The following is a 19713-nucleotide window of genomic DNA, read 5'->3' as shown; positions in this document are numbered from 1 at the left end:
TGTTTGGTTTGTTGTGACTCCAAAAGGTTGGCTAAAGAAAAGCATTAAATTTTTTATAAGAAACTGACCCAACACCCTGGGTGAGTTCCTCACAAAATACAAGGTCATACATTCATGTGTTTTGCCATTCTCTTTGTGTTTTTACTAACATGTATGTAGTACTACATATATGCCATGCGTTTTTATACCGTTCTATATCAAATGAGTAAGAACAGGAAAGGAAAAATGCCATCTGCTTATTTTTCAGTAACAAAAGATTTAATTAAGAGTTTGTAGCTAGTTCTAGTCAAATATAGAATACTTTATGAATTAAAATACCTACAAATGAAAAAGCTAAGGAAGGAACACAATTTATGAAACTGGTTCCCATATTCTGTCCAAGTGGCGTTCGAACAAAAATATGAAAAGATGGCAAGTTATTGTATTAGTCTTGAGCTCATCTGCTGAATTTACTGTTTTGATTTATGTATTGATGGCTGTTTAAAATGTGTCTGTAGTCACATAATGACTGGCAAACAGAACAGGATGTCTTGAAAGAGATATTTATGGTCCTGTTATTCTTTTAGGCTTTTCCAGAAGCACCACAACAAAGGCTGATGCACACAGAGAACTTCAACTGATAAGTTTCCAAATTGGCTACAAATATTAAGAATGTGATGCAAGAGAAGTCTAAAATGCAGGAGTTATCTTTATGAAAGTATTTGCAGACACTTGAATAAAAAGTGAGGAAATCTGGTAAAGCTTCCAAGTACAAAACCCTTTCAGTGTTTTCATGCAGGATTAAAACAGTGAAGTGACAGAGATATACAGTCAAAACATTTGAGAGTTTTTATGATTTTTAAGCCTCTTTGGATCAAGATTTGACCAATTTGTCCTATTAGTTTGATTTCAGTTTAACAGTTTTATGAGGAGAGATTTAGAAGGATTCATTGAAGAAGTTAGTGGAGAAGAAATCAGAGCTAAAGTAAAAGTTTAATCAGGTCACATTTTAAGTTGGTTTCTTTTGTTGAGTTATTGAAATTATGGGGATTCATTCAGCTGACCTCTTTTCCTAATGCATCGTGTCTTTATGGGTCTGGGTACCTTATAATTTAGAGGAAGATTTGTTGTAAAAAGGGGGAAAAATATGGTAGTCCCCCTTGCATTATGTTTTGATGTTGAATAAGAACCAAGTGCAGGTAGGAGGAGGAGTGACAGTTGATGAAATTGAGTTTCCATTAAACGAAAATGGAAAAAACTTACAAAAGTGCTGAAGACACAAGTGGAGTTGAGGTTGGTGACTCAATAAGGACCAATCCAGCCAGTCCTGTGGAGAGAAAAGGATATTGCAACAGCTGTTTTCTAAAAAATGTCTACATACACATGGAAAGAACTTTGCAGGGGACATGATTGCTGGACTGGAAGCAGGTGGGACTAATTAACTGGATAGGGAACAGCTGTGGAGGAGCATTTATGGAGGGAACGAGTAAAAAAACAAGAATTTAGTTTATGGATGCTTTGTCATTCCTCCACTGAGTTTCCAGTCTGGTGTGTTTCCAGCTCAAACCTCTGCACCATCCGTCTCAGTCATTGTGTGACACTTCACCCACCTTGCCTGCAGGTGGTGGTCAGAGGGCTTGGTGGATATGGCAGCTTTGCTTCTTTCAATCTGCCCTGGGGCAGCAGTGTAGCTCTCCACCATCAGTGCCTGAAAGTGTGTATGACTGAATGTAGAACAAAGCTCTTTGGAGTCCTTGCACTTGATGAAGCCCTATACAAATGCAGGCCACTTGCCATTTAAAAACGATAGCTAAACAGAACATAAATGAACAACAAAGGTACAAAACAATGCAAGGGAGCAGGATTTACAGCAAATACAGGAACTAAATGCAACACAGTGTCAAAGACTGTCATATTATTGAGGTTAAACAGGAAGTACAACCAAAACAGAACTTAAACTGATACATGAAAAACATGAAGTTCTTTAACACATGACTGTATAATTTATTTTATCACTCTGACCTCTTTCTGGGTCATTAATTGTTTGGGCTGTTGCAGGAAGGAGTCTATTTGCTGGAGTGAAGCAGGTAAGCTGATTGAGAACACTTGAGCCGGATCGTTAATGCCTGGGTGTTGTGCAGCTGGTGGGAATCGGTTTCATCTCCCCCTCACCCCTCTTTGCCATGCTTGTCCCCCAGGTTCAGATTTCCATTCATTTGGTTTAGTTAATTTAAGTGTCAACATTTACATTCCATATCGTCACCTATCCACATTGACATGGCCAGTTTGAACAGCTTCATACAGCAGTCAGCTATAAGTGCATAATTTTCTTTAAAATAAATATTTGTAAACAAGTTTATTAATAGCTCATGTTTTTTTAAGTTAGAGCATGGAGAGCGGTCACAAAAAAAGGTCAAGGTTAATGAACAAAAAGGTGCATCAGCATAAATACTGTACATCACAATTTCCTCTATCAGCCCTCCATCTCTTCATTCATCCAGTAGCTCTTCCTTCATTCTCTTCACTCATTGGTTGTCTGGGACATGTCTGCGGTTCTCTGGGATCCGCCTGCGCGAACATGTCCTCCCACCTGCAGACTGCCAAAACCCCTTAATTTGTCACTTACTGAGTCGGTGTGTTTTGTGGCTTGCAAGGTGCTAGCAGAAGCACTTCAGAAAAGAAAACCTCAGGCAAACGAGGCCAGAGATGAAGGAGATGAAGGAGATGTGGTCGACGGTTTGCATTGCTTTGTAGGTGTGCTGAAAGTACAAAACCGCACAGACTGCCTCCGAGAGAAACCAATACAACATTCATCTGTTTACACTGCAAACTTAGCTTGTTTGGTTTTTTCAAGATGGACACATTGGTTTCTAAGCAAATTTGTTTAGCGGGTTATTTATATCACTGTCAGTTTAGTTAAACCGTACACTTGATGATCACTGGCAGGCTCTTCACATCCAGAACTTGGCATTTGTGTGGTCTGAGCCACAAACCTACTATTCACTACCAGGCATGCCTGGGGGAGGTTTATGAAGCTCAAAAAGAAGATATTTCTTGAATCACATCACAAACTCACATGTCATCTGTCAGTAGTATCAACAAGAATCAACTGTGTTCTGATGAAATATTGATAAAACTGTCTTCTGAGTGGGAGGACTGAAGATTTACTGGTCACATGAGGCTGTGGGGGACTTGTAGCAGCATGTCAAAGTCTGATTTGGTATCACAAAAGAAGAACAATTTAGCAGGCTAGTGATTTACTCACACCAGTTTAGTAATAATCCAAACTATATCCTATACTGTTGTAGGTTTGGATTAAATTGTAGAGTATTAAATAAGATCAATAAAATATTTGTTTTTGCTATAGAAACATTATGCTATGGGCTATAGCATCATGGAGAAGACTTTGGCAAAAGAATGAAGAAGCACATTAACCAAGTTCTTCACAGTTCTTGAGGACCACTGTGAAATCTCCAGAGCCAACTACCCGGTCATTTCAGAGCACTTCCTGCAGTTGGGTTTTAGACAGATCATCATTTTACTATCCAGCAGGAGTTAACACCTGCACAATTGCCAAAAGTACCAGCACCTGCTTTAATGACCATGTTATCACTGTCGTTAGCTGACCATCAAACTCACCTGACCTACGTCCCATAGATAACGTATACTGCATTTTCAAAAGGAAGATGAAAGGTTCATTGTCTCCATGCTGTGCCACATTAATGCAGTAATAATCCATGAAAAAGTAGCCCAGACCAATTATTTAGTGGATTAACCATGCAACACATCGACATCCCAGAAATTAATCATTGGTCTTATTTAATATTTACTTTTTCTAAGAAACTGAATTTCATGTTTTCAGCTAATCTTTGATTCTTCAACAGGACAAGAATTCCAAAGACATTACAACTGGTTTTGAAGCTGAAAAAGGATGATAACTGTTTTCCCTAAATACCAATTTTTTTTCAAATAAATCAAGTCTCACAGCAACAGGTCCTTCATGATTGATGTTGGAACCGCAACAGAACACATTAATGGTTATACTCAAGAAAAAGTAGGCAATCATAATCAAGCAAAAAATTTGCCATTAAGTCAACACTGCTGCAAAAAAAGAGCCCTGTCTATGAATGTGTCACAAAGACTGACTAATGTACAGTCTGGGGATCAAATATGTGACCATTACTGATCTATATCTGAAACAGTCAGGCGTGTCTGCCAGCTATTAAAAGAGGACATTTGTTCTTAATATTTTTGATGGACTGATGCACTTACAGATTTCAGCAGTCGTTTGATAACTTAGCAACTGAAGCATCAGTGGTTTTAGTGAGTGCCGGAGAACAGCGGATACAGAACCAAAAGCCGAAAGGAAAACATTCTCAGGAGAGATTACTTTGACAATGACATACAGTTGCCTTTGTCATCCAGTCGCATGTGCACATGAGCAGATGTGTGAGGCCGCCCCCGCACAACAGGCACACAACAATCGCCTACACATTTCTCCCATTACTCTTCTGTTGCTTCCATGGATCATGTTTTCCAGATGCATTCAGAAACGGATGAGATTGGCAAAGGCAGAAAAAGAGAAAGCAGATAGTCCCTGATTTCAGCTTGATGAGGTAGTGAACGATAAAGTGAGAGCAGGAAACCAAGAAAGGGAGAAGAAGGAGTGGATAGAGATGTGTGCATGTCTGATGATTAATGCCTGGAAGGTGAAGGAGTGGAATCGGGAGGTCAAGGGAACTGCTAGCAGGACAGGGGGAGGACGGGGGAGTCTAAGCGTCTTTTTTTTTTCCCAGCTGAAGAAAACACATGCTGGCATCATGGTGATATCTGTTTTAGCAATGAGACTGGCCTGAACAGGTTCCTTAACTTTCTCTCTTCGTGCAGAGCTTACCTTCAGCTCTCCTGCTTTCCAACAACAGAATGACAACTAACTTGAAAGAAAATAAAGATTTTAAACCACATGCATCTTATATGCTTTTCTGTTGCGTAACTTCCATGAAGGGTTTTGGAAAGGCAAAAGGTCAAACCAGAACACAGAAAAAGCCCAAGAGCCCCCTCAAAGATATCTGGAGAATGCTGAACATGGCCGACAAATGAAGGGACAGCTGCGCTCGTCCCAGAGCTCCCCGCTCTCTCAGGAACGGGAAGTTACAAGGCCGCTCACACACGCCTGTGTTTGCTTAGTCTCTGACACGGAAAGACAACCAACACATGAGATGGGAAGAGGGGGGAAGAGGACGCAAAGAGAGTGGAAAAAAAGAGTTGGAGGGTAAAAGACTTATGCTAAACATTAGTTTTATTTGTCTGTTATTCAGATTCCTCACAGAATGGGAAACATACACACAGGCAGGTTGCACAGCACATTTTCAGCCTTAACTACTCTCACAACAACAACTACTTCACATGGAGAGAGTTTCACAGTATTTTAACCTAAAGTAAAAACAAAACTGGGTCATACAGTTATGACCATAACATTATTTAAATGGTTTCATTAAATGAAACAAATTATTTTATTAAATGAAAATTATGCTAAATCAAGTAGTAGCTCGTGGTTAGGGTTATTACACTATTTTTCCATTCAGCTTGAGTTAATGGGTTAATTAGGTTTACCAATTAGTATTTTCTCTTGGCAACTTCAGTTTCAAAGCATTACCTAATTCTTCAGTTTCCACACAATGTCTGCCTTTTTAGTGTGTGTGTGTTGGTTTTTTTTGTAAGTAAAAATAATCACTAACACCAAAATTTCTTATTTTTATAAGTAAAGGGTAGAGTGCAGAAATCTTCTTTCAGCCTGCTGAGCACTACAGCAACAGGTAGGGGAAGGGAAGTGTTGCATTAAGTGGCTTTTTTTTTGCTCTCCAGGAAAGTATTGTGCCCTATACAAGTTTTCTATTGCTTTTCTTCATGCACACACACTAAAGATTTGACATCCTTCGTGTGGAGCAACACCTTGGTGAGAATAAAAAGTGGTTATGTGATTTGTGCAGGACAGTAATGCACTGTATCTGGACCCAGAATCGTATGTTCCCATTTTAACTGGTTGTGAAGAGAGCAGCAGGAGGGGCTCAACCAGGACACCGTTAATGCGAGAACCATCACTGACTGTGTTACTCAATGCTTAACGCAGAGTTTACTGTGATGATTGCAGTATTATGTCTGGCATTTCATTTAAGGGTCTTTAACCTAAAAACCTAAAAAAGTTTTTAAAATGAAATGATATCAAGCTTAAATAGTGCTTTTCAACCCTCCAAGGGTTTTCAGAACTGTGGCATATCGTATTACCAGTTACTCATCCATGACTGGATTCTTGTCATTACTTTTAAAGAACAGACTTTCTGCATAAGTCATCTGGGGACAAAGAATTATTTGAGCTTTATAAATACGAATTTTTTTCCAGACACTACTGAAAATGTATTCAGTTCCAGAGGTCTCATTATCAAAACATTTTTCCTCATTTTATCCTTTTCAGATTTTCACAATCTTCAATTAGTATCATTACATTTTCCAAAGAAATACTCATAAAAATATACTACACTTAAAAAAATATGGTTCAGAACTCAATAAGACTTATGTGATATCCAACATCTTTGTTAATATATCACTTTCATCTAATTTTATCTAAAAGGCCTCATCATCAAACTAGTGGCCTATGCCATTTGTTTAGATTTCAACTATTAGCAATTCAATTGGAAAACTACTTATTTTAGTTTTGCATAGAACAAGTTGTCTCATTGATTTCATTAGATACATATCAAAAAGCTAATGAATAGGTGCCTGAAACTTGCACTATGTTCTATATACCTGGAAGGCATATTGGATGATGAACTCTAGCCTGAGTGAAAACCTCTGACTCTGCCAGACTGTACCCCACCTTCAGGTGGGAGGTAGTGGGGAAGGTGTTCTTGTATTCCTTACTGGAATACAAGAAATTCTGAGTTCTGAGAACAAAGAGCATGCACATCTAGAGCCGAAATTCAACAACCAACATCTTTACAAAAACATTTATTAAAAGTTTCAGGAGTGAATCATTTCTCAGCACTTCTGATCATTTGTACCTCATTAGAGAAGTGGGGTAGGTAATGGTAGATAGCCTCTACCTCTGTGAGAGAAATGTATTGTTATTGACTCGTGTTACAACTAGGTTTTAGCACAAGAGTAATAATCATATTCTACAGCTTTTCTGACTTGCTATGAGATCAAGCTCAACTCATGAGTGACATCATTCCCAGATCCGAACTCCAACTTCCAAGACACATGGGATGCAACAGTACCCAGCTGGGAACAGAGCGGTAAACAAGGCGCCATCTATTTCTAGCCTTTATACCTGGCACCTCCTTTTATTTCCTGCAAAATCCCAAGCCCTATTTCTGTGAGAGAAATAGAAAAATCAAACCATAGCTTTTCTCTGTTACTTTTAACACCAAATAAAATGTAATTTTTGTTTGAAGAATTAAGTTGCTTGCTTTTAAGTGGAAAATATAAAAAAAAAATAAAATAACTTGGGAATCAAAAACAATTCTACAAAAAAATGCTATTCCTGAATAACCAATTGCCAAATGTAGCATGAATTAATGTTGTAAGCCAGAATATGTTTTTTTTTTTTTAACAGGAAGATCAAATCAGGAAACAGAAGCATAAAGTGACATTGACTTCATTTGGTTTCCAACCCCCCAAACACACATAAAACTTCAACCAAGAGTCATTTTTCCTGGTTGGTGGCCCACTAATTAATCCAAAGATAAACCAACTAGCCCTCTCTGAAACACACACACACACACACACACACACACACACATACACACACACACACACACACACACACACCTTCAAATACCCTCTCTTAAAACAGCTGGCCAAACTAGTCTTGAAGACAGGGATGGTCTTTGATGTTGAGTCACTTGGTCAGCAAGGCAACACTTTAGTGAGCTCAGAGATATTTACAAGCTTTTTAACTCACCTTTTCTTCTCCACAGCTGCTTTGACACAATCTAACAGAGAAAATATAAACCTGAGAGGCAGGGATGACTCAAAGAAATTCCTAGTATAACACCTTTTTGAATCATTATAGAAATGATGTATTTAATTATAACATCTGCAGAAACACTGCACAGAGAAATGTTTTGTTTGTTTTCCAGTTATGCATCTAATTTAAACATGTTAACTTAATCTGAGAATCTACTGATACTGTTAGAATTTGTTTTCAGGAACTACCTCTGAAACCTGAAATGAGGTATAATATCCTAATCAACTAGTGTACTGGTGCCCCCTGCTGGTAAACTCAGCTCTCTGTAGTCATCACTTGCAGAAAATGCGACGGTAATATAGATTTGAAAATTTTGTTCTCTATTGGGCATGAATAGTATGTATAAGAAGTTAAGATAAATATAACATTAACATTGTTAAAAGAGTTGTCTAAAGGGTTTCTTTTTTTGTTAGGTGTTTTAAATATAACTTTAATTCCATTTTAATGGTAAGAGTGAAGTGCACAAGTTTAATTTTGTTGTGGTATTTTGCTAGTCTTCATAGGGGTCAAAAGTATATTTGCTGGAATCAAATTTATGCATACAGTAAAACCTGGTCAAATGTCCCATAGCAAGTTGCACATTCTTTTTGTAGCCATTAACAAACAATAATTCTGTCTGAGTATTTGTCCGCTCCTCATCAGAGTTGGAGTTATTTCAGTCGGCTCACTTTCTGGCCGACAGTGGTTAAACAGCACTGGTTTTTCAGCATTGGGTCCTCAAATATTCAATCAACGTGCTTTAGATTTGTTCTGAGCAATTCAGGAGCTTTCTGTCAGTCAATTTCATACAAAACAAAACCAGTTTTTGTTTTAGACAACAAATCAGAAACAGCTCTGTTTGAGATCCTTGGAACAACCCTCTGTGTGGGAATCATCCATCTGACCCAGATGAGTAGAATTTGATCAGGAGTTTCACACTTCACACATGTGAGATATTTTTACTCTAGTAACATAACAACAACAATAATAACAACAACAACAATAATAATAATAATGAGTTGTTATTTTTAGTCATTCATTTAATTTATTACATTTTTGACTGTTGATGTCAGATTAATAACTTTTGATGAGATGCTGCAAAATTGTGTTAATATTTAAACAGTAGTGGTAACCCTAATCTAGCAGAAAGAGGAAAAAAAGACAATAAAATGTCCCATTAAAAACATCAGAACTTGCACTTATACTGTACCAGATGCAGTGGTACAGTACAGCATTAACTTCAGCTGCAGCCAACAAATTCTGACCAAAGGTTTGAGGCGCATGACTTCCCAACGTCGGCGGACACGATGCACCTGCCACACATCTGTAACATTTACAAAAAAAAAATCCCACATCTGCAAAAATTAAAGCTCAGTTTTAGAAAATATGTAACTTCGCTGACAAAAACGCAAACAAACAAAGCCCAAACAAAACTGGTGTACCAAAATTGGTATGTTCGTAGCCATGAAATTACAAGGTAACTTCATAGTTTATACAGCTATAAAAACAAAACTGTACACCACTGCTTCATGAATACTGTGGTTTTCAAAATTAGGTCCCTAAGAAAAGCTCAATACCTTTCTGTTAATTTGTTCTTCTTTTGAAAGCCTTTGATTAAGCCACTGTGGTGGCATAAACGTTTATAAATGGCTGGGTTGGTAACAGAGACACTCCATGAGAGAGCACAAGCGCGTCGAGCCAGAAGGAATGTGGTTTTGATTTGGAGAACGTGCCAACGTTCCAGCCAATGCTAATCATTGGGAAAAGCTTGTGAAAACCATGATGGGTTTCACAGACCAAGCTTTTGAGCTTGGGGTTACATCACAAATCCACTTAAGCTTTTTATGTAATTTGGTTAAATATATTGCTTTTATCTTTTTATTTCTCCAGTTTGGATGAATAAGCTTGTGGGAAAGTATAATATATATATACATATATGAGGGGAAATTTCTATTAAAGTGCTCTCCCTTTATATTAACTTCCAATACCACAATAAGTGTGTGTGTTTTTGAGGGACAGGATGTGTGTGGTGTATTGTTAAAAAAAGGGGGGGTAAAGCTGCTGCTGGCATCAGAATGAGGGAGCAGCTCAGCTTGCAATGCTCACCACAATATAATCTAATTTCCATGGTGTTAAAGAAAAAAAAAAGATCTTTACTGAGAATCATGTTGTAGAAAGACCGTGTGGGCAGCGGCTTACATATGTAACATTCATATAGAAACAACAAAGAAGGATGTGAGAAATGAAAGAGTTCCAGAACTCCTCAGTATCTATTGCCTTATCCTGAACATAGATCAGTCGTTTTCTTTGAATGTTACAAAGGATTCCTGCTTTAGGGTTTCATTTTTAACGGTAAAATCTTGTCGCAAATGGGAAGAGTTTGCCGTTGTTTGCAAGATTCATCATAAACTGGAAATAGTTGCTTCATGAAGCAGAAGGATCATCCAGTTAGAGGCTTAGGCTGTGCTAGACTTCTTTGTTGAGTGACGGGGTCAAAACATATCCAGCCACTATCTACTTTTACCTGTAATTCAACTGCATTTAATTGTCATTCAGCTCAGTTAATATTCAGCCTGAACAAGCTGAACAGAGAATCTGCATTCTCACAGCAAGCAGATGAACGCATATTTTCTCAGCAGTGACAAAAACCACTGACTGTGGCCTCATGTAACTACATATAAGCAATGATATTAAATGACTACACTTCAATTATAAGCGATTCACCTGCTCACAACGTCTTCCTGGTCCACATGGACATCAATTGTGCATTTACTTATGCATAATCAAATGTTAGGTTGCTGCAGAAGCTATTTTCAACAAATTTTGGACTTTTAGCTCATACAGGTGACTGATGTCTGGGGATTTTGTTACTGGTCTGGAGGCTGAATCAGTGCTCTGCTGCCACATTGGAGACTGGAATTACAAGCACCATTTCAGCCAAAGTTTAGACAAAATTCTCTGAATGAGAGGTTTCCTGATCCTGCAAAAACTCACTTCAGTGGGAGGAAATCCCGCAGGATACGCTTCTTCTGCACCAGTGGTTCAGCTGCACCAGTCTGTGACCTGTAGTGGTCACAGACGCGCTCAAAAGCTTCCACAACTCTTCGACATGCTGGCAGCTTCCGAATAGCGAGACGGCTTGAGTACGGCAAGAAGGTCAGAGATGGTGCTCTGATGGAAATGTATGGGTTTTTGATTGATTTAGTTACCTCCACACTGTACTATGTGCATTTTGAAAATGTCTGCACGTCTGCACCAAGTGGTCAGTTGTTTGTAATCTGTCAAGATGACAAATGATCTTCAGATTTTTCTGAAGTCAAATATGGAAAATATTTGGTTAACATGACCCCTTATATTCCTGAAAAAAGTCAACCTCTCTGTGAAATCCGGTGGTGGCAGCATAATGCTGTGGGGCGGCTTTTCTTCAGAAGAGACGGGATATTTGTTCTGAGAAAATGGGAAAATTAATGTAATTTGAGCCTAGCTAGATAATAGCTGTTAACACATGCTGGACACATATGCACAAGGTCAGCTAAGACTGCAGAGAAAAGTGGCTCAGCAAAATGTTGATTTAGGGTGACTGAATACAAATGCGTGTTACAGTTCTCTCTTTGTATTATTAAAAAAATAATAAACATGTTTGATTTGTCTTCTAAATCACAGCACCATTATTTGCCTTGTACCCCTTTTGGTTTTCAATTGGAAAAATCTGAACAAGTCCAAGAGGTACAAAGAATTTTCCAAGGCGCTGGGTTTCTTCTTATTCTCACACAAGATCTTCGATCGTCTCTAAACCACTCACACATCTTCTCCATCAGCCTCATCTCTAATCTACAGGGTTATGGGCATTCAAGGTGATTCCAAATATTTGCCTGCTGGAAATTGATATGATGGTTGTACTCGGAGTGAAAGTATGCAGCCAGCTGCACAAACACAATGTAGGTGATTCATGAACCCACCTGCGAGCTGCTTGTAGTCTAATCTGACAAAGAACCCACTGCTGCTCTGGACGCCCTGCAGCACAGCACAGCCTGATAAATATAAGGAGAGAGGAAGGTGGGTGGTCTCACACACAGACAGCTGAGCAGTCTGAGCTACTTCTTCCATACACCCTCTCACCCCCCTTATCAGTTTGTATCACTTTGTATACACAGTACCCTAAATACTACAGTGAAATACTTTGTGACAAAGATCCAATCACAGTCTCTCTACACTGACTTGGAAGTGTGCTCAACAGCCATAACACAAATATAGTGCTTTGCAACATCCATTCATCTTTTTTCCAGCGCCAAAACATGTGTCACTCACACATGCACTTACTGGAAAAGTTTAACCACAAGTATCAAAAAAATATATTTTATACCACATTGCATCACAGTGAACTGCACTCTCACCACTCACATCAAACATCAAGAACAAGATCTGTCATCTGAAATACTTGGATGGCTCTGCAGTTGTCAGTTCTATCAGATAAGGACAAGGAAAACGAACAGAAAGCACAGCGATTATAGTAGCTGCTCCTAATATCTGCTGTAAGCCGTTTTCTCAGCAATGGCGGACTTCTTCAGCCTGCCAGAGGTCAACCGCTAAACACAATAATCAAAGAGCGGCACAACAGTAAACAGACACGCCGACTACTGACGTCACTGTACATCTACCCTAACATAACGTTCATTAACTGAACTCAAATAAAATACATACATTTAGAAAATATTTTGCGGCCCTATTACAGCCCAGCGCGAGTCATTAGCATAATTACTTTAGCCTGGTGCTAACTCCGGCTTCACATTCGGCTCGGCAGTTCAATTCTGTTGAAGCACCTTTTTTCTGCCAGACGGTACTTATCAGAGGCTACTAGCGTTATAATCTATAAATATTATTTATGACTCAGCTTACCTGTGAACAGAAAGTACAGCGGTTATGTTAGCTGCTCCTAATATCTGCTGTAAGCCGTTTTCTCAGCCCGCCAGAGGGTCAACCGCCGTTGCATATGGCGCTGAGCGCCCTCTGATGGCGAAATTCATACGTTGTTAGATATAACAGATTCTAACGCTAGTTTCTTGCTGCAAGTAACCTTTAGCATAAAAAAATTAAATGGGGGAGCAACTATTTTCATGCATTGTTCTCTTTCATAGTGCCACAATAACAAATCAGATGAGATTGATTTGAAGAGAAGCAGCAATTTGTCCAGCACTATTTTCACCATTAGAGAAAACAAGGAGAGTGTTTACCTGGAAAATAGACTGGACTGGAGACGCAATAGTGATGAAGGGGCTGGAACATAGACATGGACTGGAATATGAGGACGTACTTAGCTTCAATCCTTCAGTCTTTGTCGCAAGATCTTAAGGCTGCATCACAGGAAGTCACTTAGGAAGATTCAACAAGTTGAGAAAGAAGGTTGATTCTGTTCTGGAGCATCTGGTGATGATTGTGCAAATGATTCTTTATAAAATTTAGATCATCACTGACAATCCTGAGTATTCTCTTTTTGAGAGTGCCATACAAGAGCAGTTTCAATCAGGGGCATCATCAAATATGTTGTAATACTGACTGCTACAGGAGATCCTTCCTGCCCAGTGCTATCAAATGTTTACAGAAGCTTAGGTGAAATACATCATAGCAACATTTAATTTTACTTTTTTATTAATAGAGTATTTTTTTTTAATTTAATAGAACACCCCAGCAACTCGTGTTTAACTTTTTTAGAGGTTTCAACTTGCCTCTATTGGTTTAATCAGATTCTCAGATGCCGTTTGCTGTCAAAATCAAGTTTGCTCTTGCTAACAAATTTACTTTTAAAGAAAATGGGTGCAAAGGGTGCAAATTAATATTGAACCACACGAGGGCAGAAGGGGTCCATGACTGATGCATCCTGTGCTACAGATGGTTCCTGCTTAAAAAAAACGTGTTGCAGAGAACAGCACATTTAATGAACAGATCTGTTTCCAAAAGTGTGCTTTGTTGTACTTTTATCATTTTATCAAATATTTAATTAATTTAATTTTACTTATTATGTCAGAACTCATTCAATTGGATTTCAATGAATGCTTACATTATAATGCAAGCAAAAAATTATGTTAGAAGGATAATCTTGATAAGGTAAGGGTAAGTTGACATTTTATATATATATGTTTTTTTAAGTTAGGGTCTTGAACCACATCTGATGTTATCTGTGATGACAGTCACCCAGTTTGCGCTCAACTTCCTGTACTGATATGCTAGCTTTTCTCTCATCAACTTCCTCAAACTTCAGCAACACATTAAAAAAAGAACACTGACTAATTTCTTTTTTTTCCATTCTACCAGAGGTGTGAAAAAAATGATCACATGAGGAAGGTTGTTTCAGACTCGGTACAAAATACTCATAAAAGGATATGTAACCGATTGTACCAAGATGTTAACACTTCTTGTGTTAACTCAGATCTTAGCATTATGCACCTCATAATTTTTTTTTTAAATCTATTTTGGCTATATAAAGAAATGAATAATGCTGCTACAGAAAGAGCTAACCACAAAGAGCAGGTCGTTAAAGTTTGATCATGTTGCTGGATAAGTAGTGGTATTAATTTATAATATCATGAGAACTTAGGTTGCTTTCACACAAAGCCATACTGGAGCATACAAGGCAGGATTACAGAACTGTTTGTTTACAAAAAAAAATAACTACAAGATAGATTATCAAAAAATATTTTAATATTCTAACTTGAATAAAGCAACATCTGAAAATAGACAGCTTTCTAAGACAATAATTTCTGTGTATTCTCACATTTCACACAGGAATTCAAAAGCACACAAAATAAAACTGACTGCTACAATTTTCAAAACTATTTCTCTTGTATTAGGTGTCTAAGTTTCCAGTTGTTTATTCAAACATTCTTTTCCACACAACAATAAATGACAAAGAGAGAGCTGAGATCTTTGGTAAGTCACACATACGAAAATTAAACAAAACAACTTCATTGCTAAATATGGTCACATGATGGAAACTGAATGGGTTTTGAGATGGCAACATGTCACCAGCCAGTGATGAAGCTGTATCTTAACTGCTATTAAACAATAAAACAGCATGCATAAAAACCAGCAAAGAAAAACAACAATCAAGTAAAGGCAGCACACGAAATTAAAATCCTTTGGGATGACAAAACAAACACATCCTCACATTCCTGGTTGGATTTTAACAGCAAAGTGCCCAACGTCAGCAGGGACAGAATGAAACCCTGAACCGTTATGAATGTTTTTTTTTTTTTTAAATAAAACAAAAAGAAAAATCACTGATGTCATGATCTCACCAGGAGTGCTGAGGAAAGCCAGGCACATTCAGCCTAAGGCATCGGCCTGGTCGCTTCAAACAAAGTATACCAAAGTTTAAAGAATTAAGATATAAAAAAAACCTCAAAAAATAACATCATTAACATGTTCTGTCATATCAGAGAGCGTGTCAGAGGCTGTGTGGAGCATGGAACAATGCAACTCTGCAACTCTATGAACGCGTCACTACTACATGAAAGACAAATATGGCTGTTTGGAAATATATCAAGTCATGAGAAACATATTCATGGTGTGGAAACTTGCGCTATTAGTAAGGTGATAATCAGTCAAGCAGCAGACGTCATGCTAGTCAGAGTAGATAATCTGACTAACTAAATTCTAGTTGTTCTACCATAAAAAGAGCAGAACAGCAAAAAAAGGATAATGTTCTCTGGAGCAAGCAGTCGGAAATTGAGATTTAAAATGTACCTCAATATGTTAAAGTATTTACGCAGCAAAAGGAATAAACGTTGCTTAAATGAAAAATGATGATGTGCATTTTTATTTGAACCTTTTGCGTATGGGTCCTTATACCATCAAGTCAATCTGAACTAATGAGCTACAACAACATTTAATTTCCTGTTGGGATCAATAAAGTATATTTGAATTTGAATTTATGTCTTAAGAAGTACCTATTACCTCAGCATCTTTAATCATTAATCATACTTTATTTTGCTGTCAGCATGTTATAATGGTCCATGTCTCGGCAGAATAGTTCTTAAGTCCTTAGCAACCTGGCAAAAAGTTAGAGGAAACAACTTTAAAAAAAATACAACCATTATTACACCAGCACCTGAGATATTAGCAACCCATTACAATCTTTTTTCTTCCATTTTGTTGTCATTTTCAGCAGCAAAGAATTCTGTGACATTTTTTCAGAAAAACCATAGCTGATGATGTTTGCAATTTTTTACAGGATTTCTGAACATTTTCCATGTAAAAATGTCTAAACTTAAATTCTCAGAATTCTCAAAATCTTATGTTAATTTCAAATTTTAACATTTTAAAAGTTCATTATGAACAAACAGCAGATTTTTCTACAGGCAGGCAGCAGGCTTTAAAGTTTAAATATGGAGCCTGGAAAAATAGGAAATAGTAAGAAAGGAAGAAAATAAGGAGAAGAACAAGAGAGGAAGACAGGAGGAAAGGAAGGGAGAAAAATACGAGGCACACAAAAGAAAGTAAACATTCATGAAAGGAAGGAGAGACACATGAAAGGAAAGTTCAAACAATAAAGGAAGCAAATAAATTAAGGATAGAATGAATGACAGACATAGAATAAAAGAATTAAGGAAGGAAGGCAAGAAGGAAATGAAAAACAAACAGAGGAACAAAAAAAGAAAAAATAGGGAAAGGAAAAGAAAGGAGGAAGATGGAAACAAGGTTTAGACAGTTTTTTTCCAGAGTGTGCAGAAAATTGATGTTATACCTGAAATGTTAAAAAATTTAATTCAAAACTAAGCTATAGCCTCTTGACATCTAGTGACTTCTCAAATTTCCTCACTTGCTATTTAGATACCTTCAATACATTTAACATGTTATTCAGTGGAGTCTTGTGCTTCACCTGAGTGGATCCGCTTGTGTTTGTTCAGTTTTGACCAGGTGGAGAAGTCCTCTCCACAAGTAGTACATTTATAAGGCTTCTCGCCTGTGTGCATCCTCATGTGGCCCTTCAGGTCGGTTCTGTGGCCGAAGTTTCGACCGCAAACCGTGCACTCGTACGGCTTCTCGCCCGTGTGCGTCCTGATATGTCTCTTCAAAGTTGTCCTGGTGGCGAACTTCTTCTTGCAGTAGGAACACTTGAAGGGCTTCTCCCCCGTGTGCACCCGCAGGTGGTTTTTGAAGGCGGAAGAGTCGGCAAACTCTTTGCCACACTCTTTGCACGTGTAGGGCTTCTCGCCCGTGTGAATCCTCATGTGCTTCTTCATATTGACACACGAGCTGAATGTCTTTCCGCACGTGTTGCAAATGTACGGCTTTTCCCCCGTGTGGACCCGAAGGTGCAGGTCCAGGTTGTAGCGGCGGTTGAAACCGTTTCCGCAGACGTCACATTTGTAAGGCTTCTCAGCGGAGTGGATGACCAAATGCTTGTTCAGGTCCCAGCTCTCTCTAAACATTTTCCCACAAGTGTCGCACTTGAAAGTCTTTGCGACTGTGTGAGTCTTCATGTGGAATTTGTAGTTCTTGAAGTTGGACATTACTTTGCCACATCTATCGCACTTGTAGGGGTTTTCCACCTTCTCTTCTGCTTCGCTTGATTCGCTGTCGTCGGTATTGGACAGAGGTGGGTCGGGATCTTGATTTGATGTTGTGCTTTCTTTGCTGCGTGTGTCATACTTTTTGACTTCTTTGCTTCTAGTTGATGTGGAACCTTCGCTTCTATGCATCCTTTTTTGTGGCGACTCAGAACCCTGACCATCTCTTAGCCTCTTGGTCGATGTTGCTTCCATGCTTTGTGCATCTTCATTGTGAGATTTTCCAACATTAGCTGCTTCCTTGTTTTGATTTCTTGATTTATCTTTGGATTTAGAATGTGGGGCTGCCTTTTTCCTATCACTTGATGTTTTACTTGGCATTATTTCTGTTTCCTGACTGTGGTCACTCTGTGTCACCTCAATATCTCCAGTAGAAGACGCTTTGTTGCCGGCATGTTCATCATTTTGTGAAGAATTTGAAATTAGGTTGGAAGTTTCTTCCTCCTCTTGAGGTTTTATGTTATAATCTGTGTGTTGATTGGTGGCAGTCTTCTCGCTGAGACTTTTATCTGTAGTTGATCTTGCGCTTTCTTGTCTGGGTTTCTTGAGCGATCTTTTTGAAGACGGTGTTCTCCCATCTTTTGACTTTGTTTTTGATGGCGGATGTGTACTTCCACGCAAAGGCGTCCTCTCTTGTTTATGATTTTTCTTTGAGGTGTGTTCTGTTCTATCAGTCGATGTCACAGCCTCTTTGATACCACCCTGGCTTGATGTTTGCTCTGTACTTTTGGCTGACGGTGCACTCATATCACGGTTTTCATTCTGTGATGTTTGATCAATATTTTCCATTGCTACTACTCCTCCTTCTCGAATTTTCTCGCTTGGTGTCAGCTCAGCAGATTTGGTTAATGTGCTCTTATCTTGGTTGCTTGTACTAAAGGCTCGACTGCCTTGATCTTCTGCCATCTCAGTTGGGACTCGTGTCTCATTTTGATATTCATCAACTGGTGTTAGCACAGTTAGGATGGAAGACTCTGGCCTCCAACCTTGATTCACCTCAGGTTGACTTGGCTCAACACTTGTAGTTAAAATTTGACTTTCATCTTGAATCTTACTTGCTTCTAGTTCACAGTTTCTTCCCGGTGCTGAGCTGTTATTGTAACCTGTACACATCCTTGTTGGTGCGGCCCCGTTGCTTGAAGCTGGTGTTGTGAACTCAGTATTACTGTTTTGTGTTAGGTCAGTGCTGCCTATCGACACTGAGCTTCCAACATGATCTTTCCCCAACTGTGTCTGTTCTGTAATGCTGGTTGACGTTTCATTTAAATCATCAAAGCTCATATTTAATGACTGTTCAGGACTCATATTGGAGAGTGCAAAGGTACTGTCATCAATTTCATTCAAGATGTCTTCATAATTTGCATCTAAAAATGCATCATCAAATGCTTCCTCTGAGTTTGTAGCTAATGCTGGGCTCCTTTCAGCTGACGTTGGCGCTGCAGGTCCGGTTGGTGATGCCCCTCTATTGTCATGTTGGATTTCGGCTCCACCTGAAGTTTGAGAAAGATGTTGCTCATTCACTGACGGTGTCCCCTCCTTCCATCCAGACTCTACGACTCTGTTTAAGCTCTTAGACGCAAGACTTGCATTTGCTCCACTCTCTTTTTCAGGACCTAATGGCTGGGACTGACCACTTGTGGTATTCGGACAAGAAGGTGGAGTCGGTGTGGAGGCTGGGACTTCTCGCAGTTCTGAAAGCTGCAGTCGTTCTTGCTGCTGCAAAGGCTGCGGCTGTTCTTGTTGCTGCAAAGGCTGCGGCCGTTCTTGTTGCTGCAAAGGCTGCGGGTGTACTTGTTGCTGCAAAGGCTGCGGGTGTACTTGTTGCTGCAAAGGCTGCGGGTGTACTTGTTGCTGCAAAGGCTGCGGCCGTTCTAGTTGCTGCAAAGGCTGCGGCTGTTCTAGTTGCTGCAAAGGCTGCGGGTGTACTTGTTGCTGCAAAGTCTGTGGGTGTACTTGTTGCTGCAAAGGCTGCGGGTGTACTTGTTGCTGCAAAGGCTGCGGCCGTTCTAGTTGCTGCAAAGGCTGTGGCCGTTCCAGTTGCTGCAAAGGCTGCGGGCGTACTTGTTGCTGCAAAGGCTGTGGCCGTTCCAGTTGCTGCAAAGGATGCGGACGTTCTAGTTGCTGCAAAGGATGCGGACGTTCTAGTTGCTGCAAAGGATGCGG

General features: G+C 39.1%; 2 protein-coding genes and 1 long non-coding RNA gene across 4 annotated transcripts in view; all 3 read right to left on the bottom strand.

Annotated features, from left to right (window-relative positions):
* LOC103142025 (uncharacterized) overlaps nucleotides 1-12968 on the bottom strand; it is a 39581-nt gene extending 26613 nt beyond the window's left edge. The window contains exons 1-4 of one of the 2 annotated variants that reach the window (XR_001662820.1): nucleotides 12881-12968; nucleotides 11944-12015; nucleotides 1590-1687; nucleotides 1243-1306 (exon numbers count right to left, since the gene is read on the bottom strand). This is a non-coding gene — a long non-coding RNA (uncharacterized LOC103142025). Of the gene's footprint in view, nucleotides 1-1242; nucleotides 1307-1589; nucleotides 1751-11943; nucleotides 12016-12880 lie in introns of both variants that reach the window. The other variant, XR_001662819.1, reaches the window with a different exon arrangement.
* A 1690-nt stretch (nucleotides 12969-14658) lies between these two features.
* On the bottom strand, nucleotides 14659-19328 carry LOC107832860 (zinc finger protein interacting with ribonucleoprotein K-like). Its single transcript, XM_016674254.1, has one exon. The coding sequence runs from the start codon at nucleotides 18853-18855 to the stop codon at nucleotides 16834-16836; it is 2022 nt and encodes a 673-aa protein (XP_016529740.1). The 5' UTR covers nucleotides 18856-19328; the 3' UTR covers nucleotides 14659-16833.
* The window catches only part of LOC103142024 (bromodomain-containing protein DDB_G0280777), a 6047-nt gene continuing 5287 nt past the window's right edge, over nucleotides 18954-19713 (bottom strand). Inside the window, exons 2-3 of the mRNA XM_016674213.1 lie at nucleotides 19138-19713; nucleotides 18954-19040 (exon numbers count right to left, since the gene is read on the bottom strand). Of these exons, the coding sequence (XP_016529699.1) occupies nucleotides 18954-19040; nucleotides 19138-19713 (663 nt within the window). The remainder of the gene's footprint in view (nucleotides 19041-19137) is intronic.

This window comes from Poecilia formosa, unplaced genomic scaffold (genome assembly GCF_000485575.1).
Source record: "Poecilia formosa unplaced genomic scaffold, Poecilia_formosa-5.1.2 Scaffold92, whole genome shotgun sequence".
Taxonomy (NCBI): Eukaryota; Metazoa; Chordata; class Actinopteri; order Cyprinodontiformes; family Poeciliidae; genus Poecilia; species Poecilia formosa.
Note: the sequence above shows the minus strand (reverse complement) of the source record. Positions and strands in the feature narration are given on the sequence as shown.

What these genes read in the sequence shown, in the direction of transcription:
- LOC107832860 (XM_016674254.1), bottom strand. Translation starts at nt 18,855, where the DNA reads ATGAGTCCTGAACAGTCATTAAATATGAGCTTTGATGATTTAAATGAA.